Source organism: Tubulanus polymorphus, chromosome 4, assembly GCF_964204645.1.
Source record: "Tubulanus polymorphus chromosome 4, tnTubPoly1.2, whole genome shotgun sequence".
NCBI classification, from domain to species: domain Eukaryota; kingdom Metazoa; phylum Nemertea; class Palaeonemertea; order Tubulaniformes; family Tubulanidae; genus Tubulanus; species Tubulanus polymorphus.
Genome location: NC_134028.1, coordinates 22243248 through 22268473, shown reverse-complemented (window position 1 = coordinate 22268473; position 25226 = coordinate 22243248). Strand labels below are relative to the sequence as shown.

The 25226-nt window shown below is 41.0% G+C and overlaps 1 protein-coding gene across 3 annotated transcripts in view; it reads right to left on the bottom strand.

The window, feature by feature from the left end:
* LOC141904261 (zinc-regulated GTPase metalloprotein activator 1-like) overlaps positions 1-25226 on the bottom strand; it is a 54342-nt gene that overhangs the window by 982 nt on the left and 28134 nt on the right. For all 3 annotated transcript variants that reach the window (XM_074792832.1, XM_074792830.1, XM_074792831.1), the window contains exons 12-13: positions 23025-23159; positions 4884-5010 (exon numbers count right to left, since the gene is read on the bottom strand). In XM_074792832.1, the coding sequence (XP_074648933.1) occupies positions 4884-5010; positions 23025-23159 (262 nt within the window). The remainder of the gene's footprint in view (positions 1-4883; positions 5011-23024; positions 23160-25226) is intronic.

The window sequence follows — 25226 nt, the reverse complement described above, 5'->3', positions numbered from 1 at the left end:
ACGATTCAGAGTTAAATGGGCCACGCGTTTTGTCGCTTGGGAGTTTGAATGCAGTTTCTTTCGCGTGGCCGCTTCGCAAAGTTAATACGAAAATTGATAGCGGTTTTGTTTTACGCAGGGCCAAACGGGAAACGGCAAATTTGGGGGAAATTTAAAACGAACCCATCCCGCGGAGCTGGGCGCCCGAGGATTCGGTCCTCGCAGGCCGTGTTACTAAGCCGATTTGCTTGCATTGGTCAAATTAGGATAGTCACCCAGATCATTTCAGGTAATGACACGAAAACGTAGAGCCTAAAATACAGCAAAAATACATCAAAACCTATCGCTAGATAAATCCATGGACTTATACATATATTCATGTAGTCGACTCCTACAAACTGGGGGCAGGCGCAGGATAACCCTGTTAGCCCTACGAGTAATTATCTGAACGTAGCCTAACCGTAGTTAGTCTAGGGGCTTATCCTTGGTTAGGATAACCCGGTTAATACGTCCACGGGCTAACCAGCTTAAAATAAGGCGCCGACTTAGAACGCGAATGAGAAAAATCGATTCAGTTGATTCTCGTAAAGATAGATGCCCCAGTTTTCTGGTCCCTTTCGTTTCCCGTTCGTTCCATTCAATACAAAGTAAACCCAGAGACTTTCTCGGCAAACCTCTCCCCAGAAACTAGAAGCAATTCTCCAGACCATTTGCGACGCAAGAATAACAAACAATAAAGAAATCTATCGCGGCGCGTAATTCGTGCGAGAGCGGAACCGACAAATATTTCATATTTTGTTTGAGTTAATGCTACATCAGTCGGGCCTAAGCAAAATAAACCAACCCGAAAACGGTGTTTGTATATACGGCCTGCGATGATACGGGGCATCAAAGGTTGATCGAAAGTACACATGTTTACCGAGCGAAAACTCACAACTCGACCGAATGTTTACTTGTTGATTTTTATTAGTTATCGTAAATACGTCAAAGAATTAATAACAACGCACCAGATGTTTCTACTTAACCCTTGAGCTCGTGAAATATGAACAACATGCGGTGGGAGAGGCGTGGAAAAAACTTGTGTGCGCGCGCGCGCTTTTAAAAAGTCAATTATGTTAATCAATTTATATATTTTGAATGGTAAGATATAAACGAATTGGAAATTTCGTTACATTTTCGGGACTTGGTGCCCCCTACCAGCCTATTTCGACAGCCTACCTAATATGTATGTTTCGAGAACACTTGGTACTTCAGTAACGACTGTGCAACTGAGTTCTGGGCCCAAACTGTGTGTACTATGTGATTTCATACTCAAATGTTTTTTATTGTAAAATTTTGGAGTTCAAGAAAGTTCTATTGTATGGTATATTGTATTGTGAAATATTCTGGGCTGGTTTCAAGTTGATAGTCAGGCTATAGAGCCAAGACGGTATTATTTAGACTGGTCATATGTAAGTCAGAACTGTGAACCTGGCCCCTGAGGCTGGTCTCGACTACTTCAACATTCATTTATTCATAATTTCGGGCCCAGATTGTTTAAGAGCTCGACTGCGAGTAATTCTTAACGGTTGAATTTTTCTTTCGAGAGACACGATTTCAAAAGCTACTGACATTACGAGTTAGCCGACTAAAACCTGAATAGTTTTCAACCAAATACAAGAATCATTTCTCAAACGACCAACATGAAATTTTCGACGATTACGCGGTTTTCTGGTAACACCTATATAGAGAACGTCTGAACGGGTTACTAACCGGGCGATTTATTATTGCAAAGTAAGTCATGCGTACGCGGACAGTCACTGAAACAACCAAACAGTAAATACAAGCATTTGAAATTCGATATCTGTAACGTTTCAAAAGTTACGTCATCGATGTTCTGTACGTATATATAATACTTCGCAGACGAGTTTGTTATTATTATTATCATAATGAGATCATGGCGCATCTAATAACCCGCAAACTACGGCTTCATATTTCGCATGAAAAGAACCGCGGGGTGCGTATATATATAAAATACGCATTGTGACAATCCCACGGCCACAAATATATCAATTTACAGATATCCAGGACCCCGACCGCCCCTGGACCCATAGTTAGTCATTTTGTGAGTTAGCTTTCGGTAGGAAAGTAGAGTATTTTCTAAATTAGGTTTAAACTATGAGTAATCATTTTGTCACACGATTACTCCAATGTTTAACTGAAAGTCAAACTTGACACCTGATCAAGACATCCTATATAGGACTACGAAGTGTTTCACGATCCAGCCTTATGGAGCAGTACTATATCTTTTACCTGGGGCCGGTTTTATAGACTGGTAATACCTTTAACCCGGGGCTAACTGAATTCATTATCAATCGAGTTAGCCCCCGGGTTAAAGGTAATACCAGCCTATAAAGCCGGGCCCAGGGGTCCAATTCCACAGTTCTGAGTTAAGATTTGACCCTGGGTTAAAACATTGAAAATGAACTAACTTTAACTCAGAGTTAACTCTAACTCACAACTGTGGAACTGGGTCCAGGGGTTTAACCAACCGAATGTGCTCTGAGCTGACTCCCTGGTTAAAGATAATACCAGTCTATACAAACAACCCCCGGTTTTTACTTTCAAACGGGGCTATATAATAACTCGGATCGAACCGATGGCCGCGACGCCGGCGTGTGGGTTCCGAGTCCATCGATTTCCGCAAAGTGTCAGATGTTTATACGACTGATAGAGAGGACAGAGAGGAGGAAGGAGAGGAGGGATAACCGAGTAATGTAGCGGCAACAACAACAACAGAAGAGGACAGACAGATCAGCATCCACGAGTCGAGCGTCTTCGTTATCCGTTTAAGGAGATCTGGCCAGGCACTTATATAGGCTTTAGGCTGACTCAGCGCGCTCTCCAACGCCGGGCAAACTCCTAAATATCAGCAAATGTTAACATAAGCGCCGCATTCAGCGCGTATTTCCATGGGAAAATGTTTATACAGCGAGCAGGACCGCCGACATAACGAGTTAGTTCTGCTACAGAACCCGAGCGAAAACCTATTTAACGAAACCGTTTCCGCCAATATAGATTTGCAATAATTTTCTAAATTGAGTTTATGCCGCGTTGTTTGGGGCACTTCAACGCGCAGCGAGGGGCTGACAAATGGCTCGCACTAATTTACTTAAATAGCGTTCGAAACGGATTTCATTCGTAAAACGGAACGCACACAAATACGAATTATATAGTATCAAGAGCAAGCGAAGAGTGAAATTATCCACTCGTCGAGCGGCTTTCCCGCTGCGCGTACAACCGCCGGCCAAACACGGCAATACTGTCGGCATCCCGTTCAACAGTGCCCCCTGGTGAGAGCGCATAAAACAAGCCCGACGTCGCCGTATAAGAGCAATCGACTATAGCGGTGCCCACAGTCGATTAATAGTGTCCCACGTCGGGCGTATTTCAAACCGTATAAAAATGAATACGAGCCGAGCCGACGCCGGAATGTTCGACTGAGTGGGCCGCTGCCGTTTTGAATTTGTTTTCGATACATAATGCGCGCGGGTTGACTGATAGATGCATCTCGCAGCTGCAGCTACAGTTGACCAAATCAGAGAGAAGCTGCCTTTTTACACAAAGTCTCACAGCCGAATCGAAACCTGCGGAGATTCGTGAATTTCTACACATTGATTGATACCGAGTCATCTACGGCCGGTGTGTTTCCTACTTTTTTGGTGAATAATCTTCATCGCCTTGCTTTTTTTAAAGTATAAGTTTATTACCGTTACGAAATTAAATACATTACAAAATGATTTGCCATCGCGCACGAATGCACATCGCCTTGCTCGTCCTTGTATCGTTAATTGGAAGAAATAATACATTTATCATGCGTAGAAATATAAATTCAATATTTCGATGGGTCCTGCGATACGGATCGTACGGATTCGGAGGGGTCTAGAAATTCATATCAAAGTTGATTGTTGTATTATTGTGAAAACTTGACCGAGTGCTCGTCGCGCCATCTGGCGTTGAGGTTCCGCACGATACAAATAATGGATACCGAGATTTCAGGAACAGACTGTGTGGAGATATTGAAGACTACCGATGATACCCACGCGAGAGTAAAACCAATCACCGCCGCCGGCAATAACTGACGTGTATTACAGTATCATACAGTGTTTAGGCAATATTTACAAATTGCTTCACGGTTCTGACATAACTTTCAGCGGCAATCCGCGCAAACAACAGCGGCGGCGGGCGGCGGCGTTCGGGGGCCACGCGCCTGAAGCCGCAGCCGCCAACCAATTTGTTAGTGTTTAATTAACAATTCGCGTTAATTATATACACATTCGGTTGTGTAAGTCGTATAGTTGATACAGGCAGCGCGAGTCAATCAAAATCATTAACCCGACTATATCTCTTCATCAGCAACTGATTTTACCAACTTTCGCGTTGAAACGATTCTATTTTTGCGATAACGTCTATTCCAGACTTTATACACGATACCGATGACCAATATTCATTAAATCCCGATTCAATATTCAGCTCGTTTGAAAGATTATATAAAATGGAACAGCTAGAAGAGAAACTAAGAGAGTATAGTGACGTTTTTAAGGCCGTTTTCATGACGTCACTTACTCTCTTAGTTTGTCCTCATGATTGCGGTATTTTCTCCAAATTCTGTGATTCGGAGATTCTCGGAGCCACCCATATCGGATACGTATGACCAAACGTTGTAACACATTACTGAGTTCAGCAACTATGCAATTGGTGCAAAGAATATTCAAAGACTTAAATAGTGACCAGTAGACTTTCGAAGACTCTTAGCTTGACCATCGACCATGAACGATGTTTTCTTCGTTTTCGAGCCCATGGTTTGACCTTAAAACGTTCCATCTTCGCGTAAGAAGCGACGACTACGAGGGAGAGAAACCCACCTATGAAAATAAGCGTGCTTTGTCTGATCGAGTCTTGTTCCCAGGCGGTCGTTTCTTGACGATCGTACAGTTCGTGCACGGCTTGTACCAGAACGCGTTTACCGCAACTCGCTAGTGACGTCACACCCTGGAAAATAAACACACAACAAAAACGAATTAAAAACACGCAAAAACAATCAATTCGCTGACAAACTTATTACATCGAATCAATCAGCTGCATTGGGGCAGTGGTTGTAATACATGTTTATGATATTCTACACAAATAATGAATATCGTAACCAGCAGGGGGCGCTTAGAGCAAGATGCGCAGCTAAAATGGAAACTGCGACCGATTGTGCGACGAAACGGTGATACGTGCACAGACTTATCGTTATACGAAAACAAGTATATCCTGCGATGTAAACAAGATCGTTCTCGCGCAGAGCTGATTGACCGGCAGGATGAGGTTTGTCGACGACGGTATGCAGCGATCGGGCTTCAAGTTGAGTGATAATTATTTACGTAGGATTAGTAGATATTTGTGGACAATGTCCGGGCCCGCGGGTCGGCATCAGTGCCGGGAAATTGAAAGGAAATGAGTGTTGACACTTTGTCAGCCGCGGGAATGTCGAGTCATTATCGGACGCGTCGACTATCATGGATATATATGTAACCGTTCGGATCCCGAGAGAGTCAACTGATATATCGAAGCTGGTCTGTGGTATTTCAAATACGCGGCAACTTCAACGCTTCCACTGCTAAACGCAGAACAAACTGGTTGGAAGACTGTTTGGTTGAACCGGAACCGAATTTCCCATTAGTAAAAGAAAATCGCAACAAAATGAAATACAAAACATCATCAGCCATTTTACGGATGTCTCCCTCTGTGAGGAAATCAGTGAACTATATAGCCTGAAGTTCATGACACATAAATTTGTCTGTACCGCTGCTATGTTAATGTCTCCCTATCGCCCAACCCGTCGAAAACCACTTAGTTTAGTGAAGTTTGAAACGAATATCGCGGAGAAAAATGTTCGTACATTTTGCTACAGTTCTATATGGTTATCATGTATTATTATTGAGAAATGAAAATTCATTCGCCCATGAGATATCGGCAAAATAAGAAGAGCTCGATTCTTGACTGTGGTTCCGTACGTCGTCGGTATTTTCATTCTCGATGTATTTACACGGAACACCGATTACAAAAACCAGTAAATCGATTATATCATATTTCCAGGTTTTATGCCCGAAATTGAAACCACTTTCACACTATTTGCAATGGCGTTTAATTCTTGCACATATAAACAAGGCGAATGACTATAGATTCTGATAGAAGTCTAATAAACTGGTCGACACGATGTGGACACAAAGTAATTGAGAAATTTACTTTCTAACCCGATGAACGTGACATCTCCGGGTGTCAGCTGAGAAAGTGGCCGGGATTAATACAGACGACATTGTAAAAAGATGAATAGTCGAATTAAAACAAACAACAGCAATCTTTAACGTTAGTGTAGTGTAGGGGTAGGGCTAGTGTGCGAACGGGGTCAGTAAATGTGTATTTATCAGTCTGCGTAAATTGAAATTCGCGAATTACACGCGGATTAGAGGCAAAGTAATCCCCGTTTTCAATGACGGACGAGGAAAGAAAACTGGTATATTAAAAGGATATAAAGTAGCCCTTTGACGAAAGGGCGCATTTCGCCATGAGCGACTATTACCGAGACCATTCTGAAGCGCACGTATGGAACACACGGCAAACAAACGGTGCTCGATACTCGCCGGTACAATAATGAAGACATTCAAAAAAGAACGATTTCGAGCTGCGAAAAGCATTTAAATACCTGTCACGTCTAAGTACACTAGCAATTTAGCCTGAATGAACGAGCACGACCCAGTAACGCCGAGTTAAATCAACAAAAATTCACAAGGAACCATTCGAGAAACGTAATTTCGACGATTTCTATAGGATAATTGTGTTCGGGTATACGGTTATCTAAATCGTTTTGTGTCCGGCGTTCAATGGGCTCTATGGATCTCGGAGTTATACAGAGGCTAAATAAACTGCGCAACTCTCAATGAATATGCGCTAAGAAAACGTTGTTAGTAGGTGATTTGTAACGTCGTACGATCAAAGGAACTGGCGTAGAAAAGACCCGCCTAGTCATTTTAACTGGTCTATTGTCGGCGCTCGGCAGGGCGTCGTCTTAAGTCCTATTAAGTTTACAGTAAAAATACGATTGCTCGTTTATCGGCTTAGAACGGCGTTCCCGCGGAGAGGGACATTCTGCCGGGTGAACTCGACCAGAAGCCGACTGTACGAGTGTCCTCGATTCTCCGCATTCTCGAGCAATCGCCCGCAGAAGAATAGTCATTAAAACCGCCATTTCTTTTATATGTACAATGAGACCCTCAAAGTTTCGTTCATAAAACCGAAATAAGACACACGAAATATCTAAAAATGTGTCAAATAATGAAAATATGAAAGATTTTATAGTATTTATCAGAACGAAGGACAGACGCCGGGCGATTCGACCATCCGCGCCGCAAAGATTTCTACCTAGGCAAGTATACCACCTTGTGACACACCCTAACCGTAGACTCGTTACGATACCGTAACGAAACTACTTCTCCAAGTGGGGTTCCCACACCAGCTGCTGTGGCAATCGAGGATTCCTCGTAAGGCAGGCGAGGATCGAACTTCGCTACTAGATAGTTGGTCATCCGTGTTCGGTTTCGTAAAAACTGGATGAGCTTTTATTCTTAAATTGATCTGATTCAATTATCAATGAAAACTTTCCCGATATCCGAGAAGAAAAAATGAATTCATTGTATACTTGGTGGTCAAAAATTCAGTCCAAAGTTAATTGAAAATGAACAATTTTTGACAGAGCATGGCCTATTGCTCGTCACGCCATCTGGTGGGGTAGCTGGTGTGGCGGGTACCCCGTTAATGAAGATGACGTCAATTTTACGGGAAGCCAGCTTGATAACTGCTCCAAGCTAACTTATACTTCAAGTTACACTTTGACATTATCATACCCCCCCCCATCTTTCAGGTTCCCGGTAGAAGCTTCTCATCCAGATCAAATTTATTTTTGGAACCATTTTAAAGTTCGATATAACTTAAACAAGAAAAAACGACTGTTTCAAACGAAAGGCTTGAAATCAGTCAATCTATTTCTGCGCAGGCGTTTTGTCGTATAGCAGAAAAAGTTAAAGAAAAACAACTTAATCGTTTTAACTGGACTAATGGAAAATGTCAAGTACTCAAAAGGCATCTGAATCCTAATTTGAATTTAACTTCATTGCAAAGCCGGAACCTCGGCTACGAGCAGTCTTTTGAAGAAAACAAACGTGTAAGCACAACCCGAGGCGTTTTAAATGAAAAGTACGAATATTTCAAATCCGGATGCGAGTAATTTTACAAAGCGAGACGCTACCAAAACCGGAAGTTAGGTTCTAATGCGCAAGAGTCTCGAAACGACTATGGTGATCGTTTCGTCGTGTATTAATGCGCGGCGCGCTACTTGCGCCGTTTCGAAATCCACTCCTAAGCCAAATGTTTCCACGAGAACGTTGCGTTTAAAGATTTACTTAAAGCTACATGTTTGCGTGCCCGGTAATCTAAATGGGATTACACCGGGTTCGTTAGAGAATCGAAAGACGAACGCGCGCGCGCTCCGTTTACGGTTAAGCCTTACATAACCGAGTACTTGTGAGCCCTAATTCCCTTGATGTATCCTTCGATCAGCTGTCCCGTTTTCTATTCCATTTTACCACCCTCCCCCGGTCGATCAAACGTAATTATAACCCGAACGAAATTGAAAAGGCAAACCGATGCTCGGTGTACTCTCTCGAAGGACCGAATCCGGGGCGCGACGCGGGAGAGTCGCGCTAATCCCTAAACGGCAATTTGAAATGAAATGTTATTGAGAGGCTTACGGGGAGCCGTCCTCGGGGCACTAAACGTTGAATGGACGCATATTTCACCATCTGGTCCTAGAAACTGTATGATCGTTGACACGGTAAACAAACGCGGACAACTGAATAGTTCACTGTTACGGCTTCAGGCACGTATAACAAATTTGTTTATACCGAAGCATCCAATAGCCATCGGCGGGCTATTTATACAAATCTGTCAATTGAGCCGTTTTGTCGTGGAATTAAATTGAAAATTAGTTCAACAACAACACGAAATGCGAAGTAACGATATTGTAGAGAGAATCCCTAATATCCTAATAGGCATCTTCAGGGATATTGAAGATGACTATTTTAGTCGAAACGTTGAATAAACTACTTAGCTCCAGTAACATTTTCGAACTGTTTTTCATTATTATTGTGGAATTCTCTATACATTTAAGTCTCAACACAGATATAGTGTTTTGTCAATCGTGAACGAAGTAACGAACATAATTCAAGTTAAAACTTTCTCCAGTACGCAAAACAACGAGGAGGAGTTTGTTCAAATGAGGTTTAGGCAACCAGTAGTAAAAACAGCCCAGATTCTAGGACGATGATGAGATGATGAAAGCTTCCAATGCGATACCTTGATCCCGCAGCTCATCGAATAGGTTCATACTCACGTCGCAGATATCCCCAGAAAGATTCAATTCTTCGGTTAACAGTGCTACGACCGGATAGGCGTTGTGCTCATTGGCAAGAAAGCGTTGAAAGGCTGGAACTTCTCCAGTTCCTCAATCACCACTGGAACGCGAACCGGAATCGCGCTGGCCAAAAGGGCCGATGAAAAAGAGGTTTTGAAATTGAAATTTAATATCATTGCGATGTTACATTAAGGAACGATATAATAAGTATGATTAGACGAAGAAAAATGTAACAGGATAATGGGGCTACACGGAGAGACTGAAACAGTAAAAGAAGGAAATGCCAAACCCTGGTCTAGAGGGACGAAATAAACTCAGATCCAAGTTATACATTGCAGGATCCCATTCCACAGTTGTGAACAAAACTAGTTCATTTTCACTAAGCTAAGATCTTTGCTCAGAACTGTGGAACTGAGTTCAGCAGACAGCGAAAAAAAAATCAAACAATAAGCAAAAACGGAGAACGATCCGCTAAATATTGACCAGTTCGAGGAAAAGCCACGCGGTTGACAATGATTGTAGGACAAAAAGTGGCCTATCGTGTTACCGTATAACAATAGTAACGCAATACTGCTTCTAATATCAACATTAATAGCAACGGTTATAAAAACAGTGTTTGATTACCGCGACCAACAACAATTATCATTAATATTTCATCGGTCGTGATCGTTCTAAACGATAATATCAATTCATATTTTAGAGCCGCGCACGAAGAGTCGGTCCGTCGCCGGCACTCACCCATCGATCACGAGTGCGCGTTATAATGGGTCAACGGCGACCTTTTACGGTCGAGGGCCTTATTGTGCCGTTAGAAAAAATGTATAAGTTATAGATCGTCGGTAAACTCCAGATGGTAAAGGATCCTTCGCGATTCTAAACGTCCCAGTCAGTCGGTAGTCTCCGAACGACCGTGTGTCCTAGCTCGGGATGACTGATGACCATCGGGAACTCGCGAGTCTATCGTCGTCTTTGTTTCCAACCCATGACTATACATGACACTCAAATGGTTCACTTATGATATGATATGATTTATTTTCGCCACAAACATTCTTTTTATAATTAACAAAATATATGAGATAGTTCATTTACAATATGTATAGCTCTAAATTCAGCGGAGCTGCTCAGAGCGCTTTATACAGATGACGAGTTACTTCCGCAAAAAGTAAACATTTCAGACGCTGCCTCGATGTGACATGGACGCACGTTGACTGGAAGATTGATCCACAGAGCTTGGGACACTTTTTGAAAAACCCGGCTGCCAATGTCTGACAAGAGACATATCTAAGTTCACGCGGGTCATCGTGCATTTATCTGGACTTGCAAGCCGCGACCACACGAGCGTTTTTTTGCCTAGGCCAAAATTTGCCTGTGCCAAATTTGGCCCGGGACAATACTGTTCACACGAGGGCCTGTTTGGCCCGGGCCAAATTTGACCCGACCAAATACGTCGGACCAGGCCAGAGCCCAAATTTTAACACATGGACAAATGATTGCGTGCGAATTGCAACTGGTTTTGGAAGTGACTCACTTCGCTTTGTTTTAAACATTGTTTAGTATCGAGTGAGTTCGCTCTCTAATTAGGCACGGGCAAAATTTGACTCGATCCTGATTCGCGCCAATTCGGCCCAGGCCAAATCGTCTCCGAGTGATCGCGGCGTTAGATTCCACTAAGCAGAAGCGATAACTACGCAAGCTCGCCAACTGACGCTTTCACCGAGGGAGGGAAAATACTCGTATATTCTCCGAAGTGAACGGAATATCAGTTAAGCAAACGATTCCGTATCGAATGACAGCAACGCAAGAAAAATCTTATCCGTTCGGAGCACACTTGATCGTGACGGGCTGTCATCGCGAATAGACTTACTGAGTAAATGCAAGTCAATTAATACATTAATACTCGACGAGTCCTCAGACGTCGCGATACTGGCCGACACGAGTAAAAAAAAACTATACAACGAGTGACTGACGGAGTGAATAGGTTTTTCAATGTCTGTGAAAACTTCTAGAGAAATGGGACGACGACGAACATGCGGCGAATCTGGAAAGTGCCGAGCAAGATAAACTACAACATTCTTTATTCTCTCCTAGCGTAAGATTTCAGTTCTGAAAAGTCCATCAAATTTCTGTTATTATCAACTGTTATGATATTGTGACTGGTTTCAAAATGTTACTTTCATATTTATTGATAGGCAACTGAGATAAAACAGCTGATTGAGGCATATTGTATCGACTCAGAAAAGGTAATAACAATTATTGAGTTGGGACATTTTATTTGGTCCTCCAAATTTGCGGAAAACGCAGATGCTATAAGTTCATCAAAACTCCTTCCATCGCGAAAATATGATTTACCGAGTAACGAGGCGTCTACTGTATGGGGCGATGTTTTGGACATTACCTCGAGTTTATAACCATGTTGATTATCATAAAACTATGCGTTGATATGTCAAAGCCTCAGTAGCCTCATATGTTGAATTTTCCTAAAACTCCGTCGAGAAAAATCTAATGTCTGGGTTCTGGGTGCAAAGCTTCGAGGAAAACACTGAACTGTCAACATCTCAACTCATTTAACTCATTTAACTCCTAATGTTCCTCCTTTTTGGCTAAAGAACTACGGAAATCTATCCGATAGGTTTGAAACTATACAGAACCCACCGGTTCCTTCAACTTGATAAATTTCACTATGGAATGTTTTCCTGGATGCCCTATACTGTTAGATGTGTGACCGGATGGCTGTTCTTAAATGGCCGCAAATTGCTTCCGATTTAGGCAGGTGCCTCCGTGAATATAGAATCAAATCGAATTCTCAATATTGACATAGATTTAGCCGTTCTTTCCTATAATCCCGACCCCGAGGTCCAAAGCGGATTAGGGGCCTCGCAAATTTAAACAATATACGTAATCTTGTTTGTCCGAAGCGGCTTCATTGTTGACCGTGTACCCGGGCGATTGGGCGATTGTCGGGTGATTCTATTGAGCGAACTGATTTATAAACATCGAAATCAACGATTGAAAATGCAATCGACACTAAACGATTAATTCTCGTCGGTGAATTCGATCGTGCAGAAGCGAAAGTTGATCTTCCACCTTTGCGACCTCATTGTTAAACGAATCTCACTAAAATGACCGCAGATATTCAGTTTTAGTTTAAATGGGTTTATCTTATCTACAGGATTATTATTATTATCATTACTATTACTGTTACTGTCACTGTCACTATCACTATCACTATCACTATTATTATTATCAATTATTATTATTATTATTATTATTATTATTATTATTATTATCAATTATTATCATTATTATTATTATTATTATTATTATTATTATTATTATTATTATTATTATTATTATTATTATTATTATTATTATTATCATTATTATTGTTATGAATATTAATTCTGCGACGAGCTGTCGCTACTGTATACTGTATCATTCACCTGATGAAGCTACTATACATTAATAGCGAAAGCTCGTGCGTCAAATGAAATAGTTAACCTTTAAAGTACTATACTCGGCACGTTATCTATTCTAAACCCGGTTAACACGGCTATTCCACGAATCTTCTATTATAATTCTATTATTATGAATATTATAATATTATTGATATTCATTATTACATACATTATAAAGCAACATAAGTATCTATTTGTATTGTACCTCGCGTATAATGCACGTGGGCACAGTGCCTTAAAAATTATAAGTACATAGAATTGGCTAGCACTATGTCCCTCATATAATGTATGTAAAAACTATGTGTATTCCTACAATGTACAATAATCTTGGATGACATAATGATGAAAATAATAATCATCATTATTGTGCCGGTGCCTCAGAATTTGTTCTGCCATGTTTTATGTTTTCTCATTCCGGCATCGAAGATGACCGTTTGAAAAGAATTCGACGATTTATTCGGAAAAGTTAGTCATTTTGATCCAGGGTCCATCTTCACAAAAAAGGATTAAATCGGTCCTAAATCGATTCGAGACGAACTAGATTTGCGAGGAAATCGACTCGATTGAACATTTGAACGCCAACTGTAAAACTGGGCCGCCCCAAAAAGAAAAAAATTCCGTTTAAAATTCTGACGTAGCTCTTGAGTTAGCCGACAAACTATTGGACGGTTGACTGTTAATGATACTAACTGTTACAAACAAATCTCTTTTCAAGTTAATCAAAATCAACTCGAATCACTAATGATAACAATAATAACAATATTAATAATAATCATAATCATGATCATATTCATTAACATTATCAAAATAATAATAATAATAAAAATAATAATAATAATAATGATAATAATAATAATAATAATAATCATAACAATAATATACTTATAATACTATACTTGGAGTGTATCAATGCAAACCAAATTCGTCGACTGGTATTGAAATGTGCGAACAAGGGGATTTAACACTCGGGCAGAGTCTTCAGAAATACTCAGAACGGCGCGAAATCACTATCTTTCTCTGTATCTCCATATACAAGAATATTATACACTTTAAAACCTTTATTTACAAACAGATCGGATAGCGAACGATTTCAAGGAATAATATACTATCATTTCGATGATAATAACCTGGAATATAATCGCATATTTGCGATAAGAAAAGACCGGGGTTGTGTATAGGTTCTGCCGTCTCTCGGCCCCGGGGACAATAACCATATAAGCCTCGCGTTTATGTAAACGGATTGAATGGCCGGGCGACGACCACTTGACAATGTAGAGGAATAAATCGAGCGATTAATGACGCGCAAACCGCGCCCCGTCAATCAGGATTACATAGGCCAATATTCGACGGTTTCGTTTCTGTATATATAGAATCATGGACTCTAAGACTACTAGTTCGCGTAGGTTGAATTAGAAATTATACTAGGATCAGTTCTTAGTTACCCCCGGTCCTAGTCTAAATGAGTAAAAGGGTTTCTGTTAACGTTTTTGGAAAAAGTAGGGGCGTTCTTGGGTCATCATTTCAAACGATTGCGAGACTAAACTTACTACTTCTTACTAGATAGGCCACTGCCACCACCGACCAAAATATTGTCTATTGATTATGTTTTCTCTTTCCATCGTAAATTACTATTGTGACTTTGAGTTCGTCTCAATAAAGAAAAGTTAAACTTAAAGTTATAGTTAAAGGTTAGGTTAAAGTTAAAGTTAAAATTAAAGTTAATGTTAAAGGTAAAGGTAAGGGTAAGGTTAAAGTTAACGTTAAAGTTAAGGTTAGATTTAAAGTTAAGGTTAAAGTTAAAGTTAAAGTTAAAGTTAAAGGTCAGGTTAAAGTTAAAGTTAAAGTTATAGGGTCTGTGATTTTGGTGCGAATTGGAGATGAACGAAATTCATCAAACTTTCAGGAAGTGCAATATAGGGCATGTATAGACAATTCAGTTATATGGGCGAGCATTATACAGATTGAATCGAAATATCTTAGCCTTATCCTCAAAATCTCAATTGAGGTAGACCTCTTACAAAAACACGCAGGTGTGTTGTACGAAATGTACAATAACAACTTAATATCGCAACTTAAGAATGCCTGCTACTTTATTTCGAGCCCGCAAGTTCTATAGATAAACGCCGGTGAACGCGCGGGCTCTCAGCTTCAGCCACACCGTGCTGGTCACAATATACTTTCATTTAGTAATCTGTTCAGCGAGGACAATATTAATCCCGACAAATCTTTCACTTCGATGCATCCATGTCTCATGGTCCGACTAGTCTGGATTGACTGACGACTATTGATGAATTGAAATCGCGGCTCTTTCCTGATAAAAATGCCCGGTCATTTCTATCGCTTCCATAGAAAACCGACCTAAAATTCTAAGGATCCGGAACATGTAAAACCGAGCACACGAAACAAAACAATCAGGTTCTATCAGGGATTTCTTGTGAATTTTCTTTCAAAAAATATTTAAAAAAAAAGAATTTTCCCATACGTATTCATTTCGAAGTGTCAAGATCTCCCTCTCCCCAACAAAGAACGGCATTTTGCGCGGGGCCAAAGAGTCATCGGATGCTTAAAAGGTCACGAAATGATTGAACGTTCTTAGATGCGACGCAGAAGAACTAGAAAAAAAGCTGGACAAACAGATGGACAATGTCTCCTTGAGCGGACGAGATTCGTAGGTCGCACTCCGAGGCGTCGTTTTTGATTTATTGATTGTTGATAACCGCCACGGAGCGGCCGAGAGAGAGAGAGGGAGAGCGAGAGAGGAGAGCGTCCGCCAAGAACTATTAGCCGAAATTGGATAACTGGTCGGCCAATTATCGACGGGGCCCTGGATGTCCGATAAAAACGCGAAAATCATCGCTAATCGACTGACGCGCTGGAAAAACAGCAGCCAATCTCGATGCAATACACAAGGGAAGACAATCCGGCGAAATGGAATTAACTGGAGATGTAATATTTAGAAGACTGAGTGATGATTATACGGCGGGTATCGAGTGGGCGTCCAATTGCTTACATTCAGTTACTGTTAATGATGGGATTAAGAGAATCGGGGAGATATAAATCAAGCGATACACTGAATCGAATAAAAATCACGCGCTCACTCAAAGAGAGACTGATGCGAGGCCATGATACCGCCGCCCGATTTATGTCTGAACCGAGGCCTTATTCCGTCTCAAAACTATCCACCTTCATCTCCCTATACCCTCTCCATCCCCGTCTCCCTCTCCCCCTCTCCCTCTGACTCTTCGCCTTTCCCCTCTCCCCTCACTCTACGCATCTTTCCCTTGCCAGTATGTCCCTCCCCATCTCCTCTCTCACTCTCTTTCCCCTGATGTCCCTCTCCCTCACCCTCTCCATCTACATATCCATTTTGATCTCTCCCACTGAGACTCCCTGCCTTTCCCCCTCTCCCTCTCTGACCTTCCGCCCCTCCATCTTCCCTCTTCCTTGTCAGTCTTTCTCTCTTCCCCTCTCCCTTTTTCCCTCCCTCCCTCCCTCCTTTTTTCCCTCCCTCCCTCCCTTTTTTTTCCCTCCCTCCCTTTTTCCCTTTTTCCCTCCCTCCCTTTTTCCCTCCCTCCCTTTTTCCATTCTTCCCTCCCTCCCTCCCTCCCTCCCTCCCTCCCTCCCTCCCCACCTCCCTCCCTCCCTCCCTCCCTTTTTCCATTCTGAAGATGGAGAAAACATTTATACACGTCTGTTCTGAGGTGAGGGCGTGAAATGATCGAACTCGGCAACGAAATTAAACCTATAATCCTGATTAATGTACAGCAGGAAAATGTGAATAGGACTCGGCAAAAAAGGTTTAATTAATAAGAAAAAAATACATTCGAATAAATCGGGATTCGAACCCGACCAAAGCCTCGCTCGGCAACTTGCGATGAATCACGGCATCTAATCGCTACTAATCTATAAACGCCTGCGCAATTTAGGGATGCGTGTAAATCAAAAGCGTACACAAAAAGAATGTTTGTAAAGCCGACTATACACACAGAAAATGACTTTTACTTTTTCGTTCGACAAACACCGAGAAAACCCATAAAACACCGACCAGAGCCGACGACAAAAGAGAGATTTCTTTTATTAATAGAAAGAGAGAGAGAGAGACCTTCAACGAGAGGAAGAACAATAAGATACTTTACTCTCAACGGACAAATCAACCGTCAAATACACAATTACCCCGGCCGACCAGAGCGCTACACTATAAAACGGTCGCCGGCTCGCATCCCCGGAACATCGATAACTCAAACCGGCCGGGACTCGAGCTTTGATTAATATTTATGAAAATGTCGTGAAATATGTTGATTGTCGATTTGCGCGAAGTATCCGCCGGGGACCGCTTCGCCGAGCTCATTAGTAACAAGACGGCGATCAAACATTACGACACGACGCATTCACCAGCGACAACCGTTGGTCTATTTAATCAAGTGCGATCATTGCGATTTAAGGGAACTTGTTAGACTTTACGGGTCTCTCGAGTGGAGACACTTATGACAGTCGTGTTCGTCCTACAGTAACCGACTGTAATTATCCGCCTGACAAATGACATCCGACAACTCGATCATGTTTTTTGTCTACACATCGCCTCCATCTGTTAGTAATAACAGCGATAGCTGCTGCTGCTACTGCTGCTGCTGCCACCTATCGTTAACTGATCCATAGATAGATACTACTGTACTCCGGAAAATAGTCAGAAAAATAAGTTGATAACATATTTTTTAGAAGTACGCGATCTGACAGGTCAAGAATGTCTTAGATACAAGGAAAAGTTATTTTTCAAAATTTCCATGAGAAGGACCACAACCCCCTCCCTTTAATGAGCTCCACACCTGCAATGCTTGCTACTTCGTTGGCAGATCACTGCGCAGTCATTTCTTAATAATATAGTCAAATTCATCAGCCGAATCCGCCCTTAGTCCAACCTTCACCAACGAGGGGCAGAACCGGGGGGGGGGGAGGTCCGAGGCCCACCCAGATATATATGGGGTAAACTGATACGAAATATGACAGAGACTAGCTCTTTTCGACAACTTTCCAAAAAATACCACAATAATTGCCCTTTTGGCTTTATTAACCAAATTCTAATCTCACGAAACAAAAATGGTCACACAAATTTTGAGGGCTTTGATAATCCGGAATTCCCGAAAGACCTCTGATCTGGCTCTGAATTCGTCGGCTCGGCTGCTAGCCCGTCAAGTCACATCGACTGCGTTCATTTTGCAGCCGGATTCCTTGTGCATTATTCGCATCAGCCCCGCAGTCAGTCGGCCACAAAGAAACTCAACTGTCAATATTGTTCAATCCTCACAAACTGTTTACGGGATAATTAAAGCTTCGCGCGAGCCTTTGGTCTTTTTGAAGATAAAAAAAAACGTTAGTTATAATAATTCTTTATTAGCGTTGATTAAATAGAAACCACGCCGTTAAGCACAGGCTCGATGCAATTTACACAGTCCGCCTCGACGGGGCGCTCCATCAACCGCTTGTGCCCGTATTGGCCCCGGACCCGAGAGACATATTGTCCCGAATGACGGCCAATAGCATCTACGCCCACCGATCGCCGTGAGCGACGATACGCAGCTTATTGCCGAAGAAAAGTATATCGGGATTTATCTAACATAGCAATTACTCAATTTGTTAACAGTTTATTGACTCGGGCCGAGGCAACCCTGCGCGCGGTGAATAGACTGAGAAATGCCGGGCGACAATAATTGTTTCCATTCGATCAGTCATCGAACGGAATGGAAATAATTGTTAATACACGCCCGACGACATAGCAACGCAACGCAACGTCGGCTTCTTAATCAGTTCGAATCCTCGTTCCCGGCGATAAATCATCCGGAAAAGTTGTATAATTCCAGTCGAACCACCAGGGGCGCACGCTGCGTGCGTATCGAAATCGTCGATTAAAACACGACGCCGGTCTCCGCACACATCAAAGTCAGCATCGATCCCCAGTTGAAATATGGACCGATCGTTGACAATTGACTTCCTAACCTCCCGGAGTCAGTGGAATCGGGCGATATCGGAGATACAAGAATAAAGATATCACGATTGATAAAACACTACATCCGTATAATCAAAAATTCATAAAGACTAGTCTTTATGAATTTTTGGTATAATGTAATAAGAATACCACATTGATAATGAAAAACAGCCCGAAAATACCGGAGCTATACCAGTTTATTCAACGATTCGATACTATTCTAATATCCTAATAAATATCAGTATGCCTGAAGATCACTATGCGGATATAGTCGAAACGTTGAATAAACTACTAGCTTCAGTTACATTTTCGGAATAGTCTTTTCGTCATAATAATTTGGAATTCTCTCTACGAACAAAGAGAATTCCATGCCCCTCCAAAATGAAACTTAAGTATTATTCAAATTTTTCGAAAATAAAATTGACCAGGTGTCAGAGTTTATTTAGACCTGGGTTTCTGGCGAACCGTCGAATATGCACTATCATTAAAACTGAGAAAAAACAATTTGAAATTTTGAACTTTTTTGTCACTCTCGTTTCCGATATCAGATTCATTTATCTCGGATATTAAGTCACAATAAGTTGATTTAGATACTGTATTAGCATATCAAACAAGCTAATACCGAAAATGACTGATAGTTACCAACATTTTTGAACTGAAAAAAAGGGGTCACCATATTCGACGGGGTCCGGAAAAACCATTTCAGATGGAGTGACTATATTCAACGCATATTCGACGGTTCACCAAAATAATCATATCAATAATTTTCCATATTCGACGCATATTCGACGGTTCGCTGTGTAATAATTCAATTCATTCTCCATATTCGACGGATATACATGCCCATATATGGATATTTATGGATATTCGACGGTTTGCCAAAAGTAAAAAAGGAAGAAAACCCATATTCAGCAATAATCAATAATCAATTACAGAGAGTATTTAAGTAATTAGCAGTCCAATAAATACCAGATTTTCAGACATAAAACTTCAAAAAATTGCGATTTTTATGGTATGTTCAGCTCATTTCCGACAAAAATTGCATAATCGACGGTTCGCCAGCAATAATTTGCAGATACCAATCCGCAGTCAGACTCAGATTTATTGTTCTAAAAATAAGAATAACCATAAGAACCATACCTTCATTTATTCAGCTTTTTAGCGTGAAAAGGCGGATTATGACAATGTTCGACGACTTGCCGATTCAAATCATATACATAGATTTAGCACCAAGAAACATTCATTCGTATATAAACGATTTTTAACACAACATTTTCAACAGCTCGAAGACTGGGGCATTTTTTTCCGTTAAAAAGCCCGCGCAAGCCCCTGTTTGAAGAGGGAATCGACAATCAATAAGATAGCGATGACTCGAATAAAAATGTTGGTCTATTTTTTAGCAAAGTGCATTTGAAGGAAATGACTATAGGTTTTAATAGATCAAGAGATGATGCGGCACTCGATTGAATGGGTTTTTCACGGGGGTCACAGAGTACCAGCATCGTCAACAGACGATTTGCATTTCAATTAAATGAGAGGCTGCATCATCAATATATAAACTGATCTGATGCCGATTCCAGTAACAGTAGTAGGAAGACAACTGACTCGAATTTCTATTGATGCCTTGAGAAATAGGACATAAAATAAAAATTTCTTAATACGTCGACAATGAATAATATGATAAATGTGGAAACGGTGTAATCATGCGCTCCACGGCCGATTCGGCTCGGACAGACAAAACACACCCCGCGTGCTAGAGACAACCGATTTCAATTACAACATCCTATATGAGAATCATGTTAAACAAATACTTGAGAAAGTTGTTCTGAAATATGCGACCGCGTTGAAACGGGCATCAGTTGGGCAACATAACAATAACCCGAACACAGTTAGGCGTATCGCAAACACGCAGAGTTCGGCAACATGTGCTTTACACTTAATTTGTCCAGTTATCGATGAGGGTTGACTTTGTTTGACCACTTTCGGACGATGTGAATACCGCACTCCGTTCGACACGGGCTCCCATTGTGAAATAGTGATCCGAGGAATCGACGTACAGACGTTCGACCGTGACAAGTAAACAAACATCGGGCCGAAAACGACGCGGCACAAACAAAACGGACACTGGCAAGGATGATCGCTTCGCCGCAAGATCAAGAGGACATGTGTGCACCTCGTCGCCTGACGTGTGCAATATACTCTCTCTAAGAAGTGCCTCGACACAAATCACAATTCAAATACAATTAATTCAGCAAATATTTGCGATTTGTATTATACGTATGATGTAGCCTATTATACATTGAATCGGCGAGTGTGCCAGGTTGAAAAATATCGATGGATCAAAAGTGCGCAGCGAAGTCTTCCAAATTTCCGAATTGGAGACGATAGTGGTATGAGGCATAATACCACAGCTATACCTGCTTGTCACAGACTGAGATTAAGAAAGAGCCATCCAATACGGTTAAGGGTTTAGATTCAAATTAACGTATCCCGATGGTGCTATCAGCGATGGATCAAATCAGAGCTATATTGTCGGTTGTATAAGTCTCGCAGTCATGCGCTATACGCCATATTGGTGGTCACACGCAATAAGTGATTAATATGGCAGGCAGACCCTTGAAGTTTTTGAATCCCCTGGATCCAGTTCAAATGCCGTGAGTAAGAGTTAGTTCCGAGTTGAAATTAGTTAATTTTCAATGCGTCAACTCTAAGTCAAATCTTAACTCAGAACTGTAGAACCGGGTCCTGGTTATCTCTTGTTACGCGTGAACGGCTTGTCTCCAGTTCTGATTGGGATACTTTGCAATAAATTCAGCCTTAATTTTACCCCCCCCCCCCCGCCCCGATACACAAGCCAGACAAGATGGCCGATTCAAGACAAATCAATGTCCTTATCTTTCATCCTCCATGCGCGAAAAACAATCAGGTGTGTTGGGACGCACTAGATAAACGATAGATTAAGTCGGCGAGGTTTTTTTCTAGAATAGACCCCGAACTTCCAAGAAAGCGGCCGGCCCCTCGAAAAAAATACGCTTGGCGCGATATGTCAACGACCAAAAAAGAAGAGTAAAACACAATCGAAAACAGTGAAAAAAATATTCAAAACGACAACCGCTGAATAGAAATATCATTAGCTCGAAGTTGAACTGGGTTTAATATATATATATATATATATATATATATATATATATATATATATATATATATATATATATATATATATATATATATATATATATATATATATATATGTACTCGGTAAGTGCTATAGAAGAGCGGGGGTTGATGATAAAATATTTGTACTCGTTGACAGTAGATCATTCCCACGCTATACACGACGACGGCGACGACGACGACGAGTCACTATCAAATATGAAATATCATTTTCCTAATCAACGCGTCGTATGGGCGTGTCTATCTATCGATACGGAACATCTGCAATACTATTAGAGCGTATATTAAACGTCTTTACGCAAATAACTCTAATATAATTTTTCATATAATAATATATTTTTCGCGTATAAATCGCAGACCACACTTGCTTCCTGATATCTCTAATTGTAATTAGCTTTTCGCAAAAAAGGAGAGTAATTTATTTGACATCATATTTCCATAATGGGATACCCGCCACGCTATTGTGGCAATCGAGGATTCCACGTATGGCAGGCGAGGATTCGCCAGGTGTCGCTAGTAGATCGTTGGTCGTCGGCGTTCGATGTCTTCTACATTTCAATTAAGTCTGAATGAATTTTGCTCCTACATGCATCAATTATTTATGAAAAACTTTACCGATATAGAAAAATGCCGAGTAGAAAAATGAAAGTATTGTATATTTGGTGGGTGCTGTGATAACGTATGGATTCGGGAGTCTAAAAATCCAGTTCAAAGTTCAATGAACATGAAATAATTTTGACAACGGACGGCCTACTGCTCGTCTCACCATCTGGTGGGATAGCTGGTTATATGGGCTCCCCAATGAACAAAAACCAGAAATTGTTCTGATGGGGTGAGAGGTATTCTCTCTATATCATTGGGAGAAGCCGAGCTTTTAAAAAGCGTAGTAACTACTCGCAAATAGTAGTCGTGTAGACAGCTGCGGAAATTTGGAGGCCATACATACCTTCAATCGAAATATCTCCATCGGCTTGTCGCCTTTTCCGATCAGCTGTTTTTCCCAGAGCAGATTCTGTAGAAATTCGTCGAACCTATCGGGATCCAGTTGCCCGGCAACTTGCACCGTTACAGTGCTGACACTCTGAAATTAAAATAGCATCCATTTAGATGAATATGTATATATTTTTACACGTATAACGCATATTAAATTTAGCATGGACTCAATAGAATAAGTCTGTCTCAGTCCAGTTTGCAGCGGCATATCAAAGGCTCCTGGTCTATTTAGGTATCAATGTATATAAACATTATTGTAACCGTTTTACGGCGTCGAAAAAAATTTTTGACATGTATCCGTGGATAACCAGAGAACATTAGAGTCCGCGTCCTTCACCACGCTGAACTTAGATCGGGTAACTGTAGGCGGTATAAAATTAGGGAAAAAAGATATTCTCCACGCCGGAGTCGAACGTATATACTGGCCGTCTGTCAAGTGTTCTACCTCTTGAACTACAGCGACTGCAAGCTGTCGCCATTTTCAGCGACCTTTTTTACATCGTTTTTGCAACAGATGTGGGGAAATATAATCTCGGGCGTACTTGGGCCATGAACTCTTTTTAAAGTCCATGCTTGGGCCAATTTATTGGTGGTTTCAACCGAGGAAACCAGTTCACGCAACCTAGATAGGTTTAAAAAAAAGTAATACCTTGTTTCTCCTAATCGGCCGGGTCATTTTTGTAAAATACAACAAAATTCGTATAAATCAGTTAATTTCTATATAGCTGCCTGGTAAATAGGTCACAAATAGATTTAATCAATAATTAATGTATATAGAGGATAGATGGCCGGCTGGTGGGGTCATTTTAAGCTAAGCAGAAAGGGGTAACAAGGTATCATTTTTTCAGCCCTATCACGCGAGCAAATATACAGCATCTAAAACCGAGTCTTGTTACCCCTATCAATATTATAGGTAAGTCATAACTCAAAATGCTTTTACTAGCAAACATATACAGTTGATAAACGGAGCGAATCTTTCTAAGTGTAGATAGTTTATAACAATTAACGGCCCGAGTCAATAGACCGCGTTCTTAGGCAAACTAAACATTTGCAGAAGCGGTCGGTGTAATATTCTTAGGTAAGCGAAACACATGGTCGGTTTCGTAAACTTCGTTCGTATCTGTTTATCTAATTAAACTAAAATATATCCGCATAAACACTTTCGCTCTGACAGCAGTACAAAACACCCATTCATCACCGAGAGTTTAGATGCGTTTCGCAGAAACGCGCGGCCGCGATTCAACGTTTAGTCATCCGACAGCCCTCGCATACCGGGGCTTCCTTCTGCTGCTATACGCGTATCCGAAATGTTTCGTAATTAGTGTCGAAGATTTGTCGGTGTATAAAATTTTTTGACGCCGTAAAAACCGTTACACTGATGTTTATATACATTGATACCTGTATGCGTTATTTAAGGCGTTTTGCGTGCGTCGATGCGCATTACTTCATCGATATCTGCGATTCATATAACAATTAGAATTGTGAATTTTTGGCTTTTATTATGTGATTCTATATATTTCATAACTCTTATCATATTTGTGGTACGTATTCGTAATTATTTTTGAAAGGATGTGCACGTAAGTCATCAATGTATCTGGAATAGACTGGTTGCCGGTCAATTCATTAAATTATCAATATTCAAATTCACAATAACTTTATGGATCCTTCGCAATGGTTAATCAGTATTAAATTATCTATTGTCGACAATATTAAGTAATATATGCGTTATTTGTTTAAGGCGTCAATCAACTTTCAGGTTAACTGTTAATTTCGATTTTCAACTAAAGTCCATATCCATACAATCCTGACGGCATTGTTGCAGGGCAAAACTTTTATGTCAATTGCTAACACATGCGAATATAGCGATAGTTACCTCAAAAAACAACAATTCAAGAGCCGCCATCATCTCAGCCCATCTGGATGCTACAGTTGTTTATGAAATAGGCGAAATATACTGGCAACAAAAAGCTTAGATGTTTTTTTTTTGCTTTATCGTTTAATTGTGGGATTTACAGGTACGATGAAAAAAAAGAAGAACGACAAAAAGAATATATTCTCTTGAAAAGCGCGCATATCGCTGCGATCGTACTGCCCCCTAGTGCTCGACATCGTAGACCGATACTAACAGGTGCGGCTTATGGTATCCAGATGTGAG